Below are 9,492 nucleotides of genomic sequence, written 5' to 3' on the forward strand. Positions count from 1 at the left end.
AATCATGCACACAACAGATTAAATCCAACTTTATGACCTGGGGGGGGGGTTCAGTATGATATTGAATAGATCTCTGATCCGTATATATTGTTTCTGCGCCCCCCATTATCGAAATCTTCCAGATGTCTGGTGTTCTCTTTGATACTACGGGAGTAGCTGGTGATAACGGACGGTAGATGAGCGATGTATCTGCGGGTGTCGTCATGGTCATTTTCAATAGAATCGATGCGAGCCGACATATGCTTAAGGTCTTGGCGAAAAGAAGACATTTCTGCTTCTCACCTCTAATTTAGACAAGAGGGCGGACTGCACCTCTTTACATAAAGCCGCCGCTGTGCAGGGCCTGAAAGAGCGGGGGCCACGTTCTGCTCCCTGGGGCCCTGCACAAGGCACAACAGATACCAGCTTTGCCCAGCGCAGCTGTACGATTCTCCCGCTCGGTTGCAGCAGAATGCGGGTCAGTTGACACTTCAGATGTTTTCCGCAGCGTCTGGATAAGATTTGGTAAACTCATTGTATCCGTCGTGTGAGCATACCCTTCAAGTAAATAATCCAAACGTATATATGAGAATATAGTATGATCCAGTTCTCTCCCCCCACAATGATCGGCACTCCAGCTGTTCTGAGACTACAACTCCCAGAATCTTCCTTTCATTTCTATGAACAGCTGGCTAAATGTGCATGCTGCGAGTGGTAGTTCCACAGCAGCTGCAGCGTTGAAGGTTGCTGATCCGTGGGCCGACCATGGCTGCCCTGACTACCTATGACTCCTATCAAGAACGTTCAGTGGTTTATGATCCAATCAGTTCCCATCCGATTACAGGTCCAGCTTATACATGATATGAGCACAGTACAATAGACCCACAATCAGATAGACTGACTGTATCATAAATCACTGAACATCAATGGCCGTTCTTGATAGCAGTTAACCAGACGCATCACTGTGAGCGCAGGTAGTCGGCCCCCACACGGACCGTGTTTCCCAGACTAATCACAGGCCGGCTTACAGCAGTCCATTCGTTCTACTGCAGGGTTTCTCAGCTCCGGTCCTCGGGACCCACCTACCCATCATGTCTTCAGGATTTCCTTAGTATTGAGCAGGTGATATAATTTGTGTCCATGTATCAGGACTTACCCCAGGTATTCATTCTGTGGGATAGTCTGAAATCCTGAGCGTTCGGACCGGAGTTGAGAAACCCTGTTCTAGTGGTTAGTAGGGTCCTGGACCCCGAATACCGTTTTCTCCCATGTCAAAACATCTTACAAACAATACAAGCTGCATAGCAGCCGCCTCCATTGCATAGAAACACAAAATGTAAGTTTAATATAAAAAAAAAACAACACAAATTAAACTTAACCTGCAAGTAATAACCAAACTCAACACAACTCCACAAACACCTCTACCTACAGCCCCCCCATCAGTCCAGCTCAAACAACATGGCGTTCTCAAACTTGAAGGCGCATTGCGTTCTGTGGTCTGCGATGACGGAGCCACTGGAGGGCTCGACTTCCTTTAGGACCGGCTCTGCCGCGTTGGGTGCAGAGCTCTGTGTGGGCTCCGCACCATCCGGCAAATCGTCTTCATCAAGTTCTCTGGCGGGTGTAATCTCTTTGAAGAAGAGACCCTCGTCCTCATTAGTGGAGTTATCTGTGCCCAGCGGCTGCGCAGTGGGCGAGGCGTGACATGGCATCGCCAGGTGTGGACTCTGGCACCTGTCCTCTCCTGTTTCACCAGTATCACATACACCGTCGGTGTCTGACTGGCCTGCGCTCACCCACTCCGTCACCTCGCCCACATCTGAAATTTGCGCTCCATCGGTCGGATAACGTTCCTCTTCCAGTTCAGGTTTCTGCAGGTGAAACAAAGAAGTCCTGAATTATGCAATAAGAAAAGCGCTAACCCGGTTACACCTCATGGAGGCGGGGGGTGTAAAAAGATCAGCAATTCTTTAGACCAGTGGAGGGGGTGAAAAATTGAACATAACATAGTAGGGTGCTGGTATAATCACAGGTCATCCGATTGGGAGCATGCGGTCTAGCAGAGCTTGGCTTAGCAGGAGGAGTGGGTTAGTTTAAGAGTATCTTCACATCCGACTGTCTAAAGCAGGCATCCTCAAACTGCGGCCCTCCAGCTGTTGCAAAACTACAACTCCTAGCATGCCTGAACAGCCTACAGGTATCAGCCTACAGCAGGGCATTGTGGGAGTTGTAGTTTTACAACAGCTGGAGGGCCGCAGTTTGAGGATGCCTGCTCTAAAGCTTTATGCGAGATGTGCTGCAGGAAGATGAATGGAAATGCCCTGTGTGAACACGACACGTCCTAAGGCTCCATTCACGCGTCTGCAATTTCATTCCACATTTTGCGGAACGGAATTGCGGACCCATTCATATCTATGGGATACGGAATTGCGGACCCATTCATATCTATGGGATACGGAATTGCGGACCCGCACTTCCGTTCCGCAAAAAAAATAGAACATGTCCTATTCTTGTCCGCAATTGTGGACAAGAACAGGCCTATTATATTAGTGCCGGCAATGTGCGGTCCGCAAAATGCGGAACGCACATTGCCGCTGTCCGTGTTTTGCGGACGTGTGAATGGAGCCTAAATGCAAGTCACCAGAATTGTCTGTGTCCAGAAACTGAACAAGCAGGGAGAAGTCAGCTCTGCCGTCTCTAGGGTGCGGCGGAGAGCAGCACTGACTATAATGGGGTCTGGCGGTGATACGGCTGCTTTCCAGTGTAACTGCCTTGTTTCGGCCGGCCATTGGAACGTAGCCTTAGGCCTGTACAGATTTTCTGACCAATCATTGTTCAGATGGCCGTTTATGCACACCAACTATTGGTCTGATTGGACAGATATTGGTCAGACAATCCGGCAGTGTAATACAGGCCTTAGAATCAGCATCTGTCAGAGCTGTCCCTGCAGTACATGGGCGGCCATTCATCTGAATAGCAGCCCTGGAACACTGAATTTCCCCTGCGCTGACTGCAGCTGATCGCCGGGCACAGGATCGGAGGCGATCACCGCGCATTAATTATAGAAAGTCCAGGCTGTGGCTGCAGAGTACAGGCTGCTGGCAGGAAAAAGGAAATTCCAGATTTTATTTTAAATCACCAAGAACGTCGGTGGCCCTGACAATGAGCATTACTGCAGCAGATGCAGAACATCATGTCAAGATGAAAGCGCCGGGCGGAGGTGGCGATCGCCAGTGGTCATCAGATGACACTTTAGAAGGCTTCGTTCACACTTGTGTATTTTGCATCAGTGTTTAATCAGCAAAATCCAAGTAGGAGTCAAAAAGAAAAAAAATAATTGAATAGGTGGAAATCCTCCCATGATGCAGCTTACTGATACCTACTGACCAAACTATGCAAGTGTAAATGGGGCTTAAAGGGGTTGTCACATCGGGACATGTATGGCATGAATGTCTGACTGGACCCGCACCTATCTCTAGCGTTGAATGGAGAAGACTTTGTGCATTGGAGCGTGGACTCGTCCTTCAGATAGCAGTGGGTCCCGGACATAGGACCCTCAGCTATCCAACATTTATTACATATCCTATTAATATTGCATAAATGTACAGATGGCAACATCCCTTTAAGGCCTCATGCACACGACAGTTGTTTTGGTCCGCATCCGAACCGCAGTTTTGGCGGCTCGGATGCGGACCCATTCACTTCAATGGGGTCGCAAAAGATGCGGACGCACCCGTTGCTCTGTTCCGTGGCCCCGCAAAAAAATATATAACCTGTCCTATTCTATAGGCAGTTATATCAATGGCTGTCCGTGCCGTTCCACGTTTAGCGGATCCACGATTTGCATGAGGCCTAAGGCTGACTGCAGAGAGCCACAGACCTGGACCCTCCGTGATGCAAGTGAACCCAACTCGCATCCATATTACAAAAGCAAAAACGTGTCTGTATGGAGACCGGATCTGACCCTTCACCAGGAACCTGTATAACAAATGCTGGCGGTGTGGCACTCACGTTCAGCCGGATGCGGGTCCTTTTGTCCGTCATGTCGAGGACGTTTATCAGCGGCTGATCCTCTAGCGTCGACCATGGAATAGTAGAAGGACGCGATCCGCTCTCTAAGAATTGCGCTACGTTCTCCTCGTCAATAAACCTTCTTTCCTACAGAACAAAAAGGGAACAGAAATGTCACCGTGAACGCAGTCCATTAACCCTCTGTGGTGCAGGGCACAGGAGGGGAACCTGGTTAGTGGCCCCTCCCCCACTGCTGCGAATATAGGCCTAGAGGACAATTGGTCATTTGCTTCTTTCTATAAAATGGTCATATTTCCCAAATGAACACGACAGACCCTCAGAATTTCACGTGCATCGCGCTGCCTGTGGTTTGGACACCCTCACACTGCTCAGGACCACACACGGGGCCCTAAGAATATCCCTGTGACGGCTTCCTCTACAAGCCGACCTCTCTGAGCAGCAGTGAATGTGATTTGTTAAAGGGGTTGTCCAGGATTTTGATGGCCTGTCCTATATCGGATTGGTGAAACCCCGCCGATCAGCGGTTACCTAGTAGCTCTGGGAGCAACGCTGCAGTTACCAGTTCTGGCCACTGCACAGTACATGGAGCTAGAGCTACACGGTAACAGGTGATCAGCTGGGGTGCCCCCTCCACCAATCTGATACTGAGGACAGGCCATCCCCTTTAAGGCTCACATTACCTCAGACCTATACGTTTCTGTTGCATCGCCATATAGCGGCACAAGTCGTCCACTGGCAACAGTGCAAAAAAAATATATATGTGTATATTGTGCCTTATATGGTTTTTAATTGTGGCCAAGTCTATGCATATTCCCATTGGCCACCACACCCCACCCTGACAGAGGCCTGAAGGACACGCTTTAGGTCACTAACGGGTAAAGAGCGGCCTGTGGGCGCAATGTGAATATAGCCTAATGGCACAGGGACATTTTCAGTCATCTCTGTAGACCACTTTAAAGGGGTCTTTCCGTTGTTCCAAGTCACCCCTACTCACAGGATAACTATTTGCCGCTCTATTCATATATATGAGTGTTCCGGAAATGGCGGAGCGCTGTACACAGCTGTCTCCGGAACTCCCGTAGAGATTAACGGAGCGGCGTGCTTGACCTGCTCTTCTGTTAATTACAAGGAGGCTCCCACTGATCTAATAGTTATCCTCTATATTGGGGAATACCCCTTTAACGGCTCATGCACACGGCCATAGTTTTGGTCCACGTTTGATCCATGTTTTTTTGAAGGTCTGATGCAGTCCCATTCACTTTAATGGGGCCATAAAGGATGCGGACAGTACACCGCGTGCCGTCCGTTCCGTGTCCCTGCAAAGAAATAGAACATGTCCGACTGCAGGAGAAAAAACATGGCAGCATGCACTCACCCGGGATCCATCATTTGTAGATCTGCTGTTTGCGGACTGCAAAAAAACCGGATAAAGCCGTGTGCAGGAGCCTTTAAAAGGGTATTCTGAGATTTTTATACTGATGATGTATCCTCTGGACAGGTCATCGGTGAGCGTCCGACACCCAGGACCACCATCAGTTGAGAAGCAACACTGCCTTCTCACAGCGCTGTACATTGTATAGTGGCCGTGCTTGGTATTACAGCTCAGCCTCATTCACTTCTATGGGGCTGAGCCGCTCCTAGGCCACGTGACTGATAAACGTGACGTCACCGGAGCGCCGAGGCATTCTCAGACAGCCGATTGGTGGGGGTCCTGGGTGTCGGACACGCACCCGAGGATAGCTCATCAGTATCAAAATCTCAGAAAACCCCTTTGAGGAGAGGCTGCAATAAACACCCTGGCGCCACTTATCTCTTAGGGAACCAGGCTGAAATCCATTGCTAAAGTGAACGAGATCCGGATCCATCGTGCACAGGGTCACCTGACCTTATAACGTACGCTTAGAACCTACCTGCAGAGGATTACTATTTACACCAAAGTAGAGATTCTTCCACAGGCCGAAGCACTCGGAGGACTTGGTCAGCTCGATAACCATGTTGTCCCCCGACACGTTCACAGCGATGTCATTCGTGTTCAGGTTATACTGCGGCAGAAACTCCACAAACAAAACGTGAGGGGCGTTGGTCCATTTCACACAAAACCGGATCTCGCACTGGTAGCTGCTCACTTCGGAGGTTATACTGTGCTCGTCAATATCCTTCAAGTGGATGATGAGAGTCAGTGATGTGGCGTCCTGGGAACAAGTGAATATGGGACATTCGGGGGGGTCCTGGGGCAGTGGATTTGGGGGGTCGCTTTCTGCTGTGCTGGGGGGCACTTCTTGTTCTTCGCTGATGGGGGGCACTTCTTGTTCTTCGCTGATGGGGGGAGGCGTTGGTTTGGGCTGGACCACAGGCACGGTGATCACCAGCTGCCTCTTGATCTTGTTGAACTGGGCGGCCCCCCGCTCCTCCTCCACCAGGTACGGCAGTCTCAGCTGCAGTCTATAGGCCGGTCTCTGGGATTCCAGGCGGAGATCCTTTCCTTCAATGTGAAGGTTGACATCGGACGCGGAGCTCAGCAGGGGCAGGTCTACGGTAATCACCAGCTCCTTGGGCACCGGACTGGGCGCAGAGTCCCTGGCGTCTCGATAGTCCTGCAGGTCCACGTAGGAGCGGTGCCTGATGGTGTAGTTGGGGACGGTGGGCTCCTGGCACGGAGGCTCCCCGTGGTGCCGGCTGTTTGTTTTGTTCTGCTCGCCAGGGATATTGTACGGATAGGGGAAGTGGAGTGGGTCGTCGGGGTCCTGCGGTTTGGGGGCCGCTCCAGGGTGGGGCTTGCGCAGGACGGCGGCCTGAGGGACCCCCTTGTATTTCTCACTCAGCGTCCGGACGTTCCTGGTGTCGAGGACGACGCTGAACTGCTGGGACACGGCGTCCAGGGCGGTGAGATCCACCATGGAGCAGAACTTGTCGTTCCTGGAGGCCAAACGCAGGGTGTCCGGGTGGAAAACCACGTCGTAGACCACCTCCTTCATCCCCCCCGGGCCCAGCTCCTCTCTGGCAGGGGTCAGGGTACACGGCAGGCTCCAGTGCTGCCCACACCGGCCCTCCTTGTCGGTACCGGGCACACAGTGCGGTTTACACACCCGCGGATTGCTGCACACGTTCAGGTAACACGTCTGCTGCCCGTCCGCACTCGTCTGCAGCACGTGCCCGGGCTCCGGGTGGATGAACTGCACGTCCACGCCTCTCTCCCGCTCCATCTCGCTGATCTCCTGCTCATAGCGGCGCCGGTTCTCCGGGTCGCTGATCTCCTCCGCGTACTGAGCGAAAAGCTCCCGGAACCGGGCGTCTTTGAACCGCTCCAGCTCCTCCGAGGTCACGTTTAGCTCCTCCAGCTTCGTCGCCATTCTCCTCCACTGCTGATCACCTAGGAGACGGGCGCATAGTGATGACGTCAGAGTGGTACCGCGACCAGGAGGCGATTGGCCGAGGTGGCGTCACGTGGGGCGGAAGCCATCCGCTCAGCCAATGAAGTGAAAGCGTTTGCGCGGGTCGCCATGGTGAGGAGACTCCGCGGTTATTTACAGAGGAAGCGCGGCTCCAGCTTTCAGAGCATGTGCTGCACGTACAGGGCTGTGTTCACACTGGGCGGCAGTCCCGGCATGCACTGCTGGTGTCGGGTTACTCCCAGCAGGCGATACCAGGCTGCGAGGATTTAGGAGAATATTTAACCCTTCACATACTGGCTGGAGGGAAAAAAAAAAAATATCCTCTACAACTGAAAGTGTAATCCTGCAAATGATCTCCACGTAAATGCCTATAAGGCCTCATTCAGACACCGCTGCAGATCCCGGTGCCGTTAGTTTGGGCCATTAGACGGTGCAGGGGAACAGTGGACTCTGCAGCTCATCGCACCCATAGCATCAGATTTCACTGCAGATTTAGGGCTCAATCACACAGACGTATTTTCTTTCTCTGTCCGTTCCGTTTTTCTTTGCGGACGGTATGCGGAACTGAAGTGACTCCGTGTGCATTCCGTTTCCGTATTTCTGTTCCGCAAAAAAATAGAACTTGTCTTATTATTGTTCGCATTACAGACAAGGATAAGACTGTTCCGTTACTCAAAACGCTGACCGCAAAATACATACGGCTGTGTGCATGCGCCCTTACCCTGGAGCAGTGACTCCATGTGTGAACTCACCCCAAAGGGAGCAGCAGACGGAAGTCCTATCTATAGGACAGGTGTGACCTCCAGGGTCAGCACCATTAGGCTGAGTTCACACGAGCGTGACAGATTTGGTCCGGATGCGTTCAGGGTGCGTTCAGTTAAACTCGCACCATTTTGCAAGCAAGTTCAGTCAGTTTTGGCTGCAATTGCGTTTAGTTGTTCAGTTTTTTCCGCGCGGGTGCAATGCGTTTTGATGCGTTTTTCACGCGCGTGATAAAAAACTGAAGGTTTACAAACAACATCTCCTAGCAACCATCAGTGAAAAACGCATTGCATCCGCACTTGCTTGCAGATGCAATGCGTTATTAACGCAGCCCCATTCACTTCTATGGAGCCAGGGCTGCGTGAAAAACGCAGAATATAGAGCACGCTGCGATTTTAAAGCATTGCAGAACTGATGCATGAAAAAAAACGCTCATGTGCACAGCCCCATTGAAATGAATGGGTCAGGATTCAGTGCAGGTGCAATGCGTTCACCTACTGCATTGCACCCGCGCGGAAATCTCGCCCGTGTGAACTCAGCCTTAGGGGCCCTTCCATTTATAGGGCCCGGATACGATAGCTGGTGACCCGGATTCAGCCCCCGATCTGATAATTCCCACAACGGCTGGTTTGATTTCATTACATCACAAGGCATGACGCACGTGACCACCGTCCAATCAAGCCCCTCCTCGCTGCGGCCATGCGCTGTAAATCAGATCCTAGGGCGGCTTCTGATTGGGTTAATAAAAACACAAACTTGAATATTCAAAGTGACATCCAAAGACCCGTGGAAGTACACCGGGCTGTAAAGAAATGTGCAGAGTACCCCCTTATCTCCACATGCTGTAATAGGGTGTCCTAATCCTACTGCCCCTTGCACAGGCAGTAGTGTCATCCTCACTTATCTGTGTGATAAGTGGCCACACAGTAGGCAAGACTTAAAAGTGGAATTTATCATGTGGAGAAAGCCACTTCCTAATGTATTGTGATTCTCCATATTGCTTCCTTTGCTGGCCAGATTCATTTTTCCATCACATTATAGACTGCTTGTTTCCATGGTTACGACCATCCTGAAATCCATCAGTGGTGGTCATGCTTGCACACCGTAGGAAAAAATGCCGGCCTCTCCTATGGCCGGGACCGCGTGAGCGCACATAGGCTGGTGCTTTTTTTCTATAAAGCACCAGCCTATGTGCGCTCACGCGGTCCCGGCCATAGGAGAGGCCGGCATTTTTTCCTACGGTGTGCAAGCATGACCACCACTGATGGATTTTAGGATGGTCGTAACCATGGAAACAAGCAGTGTATAATGTGATGGAAAAAGGAAT

At 51.2% G+C, this 9,492-nt stretch overlaps 1 protein-coding gene across 1 annotated transcript; it reads right to left on the reverse strand.

The window, feature by feature from the left end:
• Positions 1 to 1,339: 1,339 nt before the first annotated feature.
• DNAAF2 (dynein axonemal assembly factor 2) lies at positions 1,340 to 7,361 on the reverse strand. The gene is made up of 3 exons (XM_044272341.1): positions 5,922 to 7,361; positions 3,991 to 4,137; positions 1,340 to 1,850 (listed from the first exon to the last, which is right to left on the reverse strand). The coding sequence occupies exons 1-3, from the start codon at positions 7,359 to 7,361 to the stop codon at positions 1,419 to 1,421; spliced, it is 2,019 nt and encodes a 672-aa protein (XP_044128276.1). The 3' UTR covers positions 1,340 to 1,418.
• Positions 7,362 to 9,492: the final 2,131 nt, after the last annotated feature.

Source organism: Bufo gargarizans, chromosome 11 (genome assembly GCF_014858855.1).
Source record: "Bufo gargarizans isolate SCDJY-AF-19 chromosome 11, ASM1485885v1, whole genome shotgun sequence".
Classification (NCBI taxonomy): Eukaryota; Metazoa; Chordata; class Amphibia; order Anura; family Bufonidae; genus Bufo; species Bufo gargarizans.

Excerpts from the sequence above, each read along its gene's own strand:
- DNAAF2 (XM_044272341.1), bottom strand. The coding sequence starts at position 7,361 with ATGGCGACGAAGCTGGAGGAGCTAAACGTGACCTCGGAGGAGCTGGAG. Across the intron at positions 4,138-5,921 it reads TAAATAGTAATCCTCTGCAG|GAAAGAAGGTTTATTGACGA; the intron begins GTAGGTTCTAAG and ends TTTGTTCTGTAG. Across the intron at positions 1,851-3,990 it reads GGACCCGCATCCGGCTGAAC|AAACCTGAACTGGAAGAGGA; the intron begins GTGAGTGCCACA and ends TTTCACCTGCAG.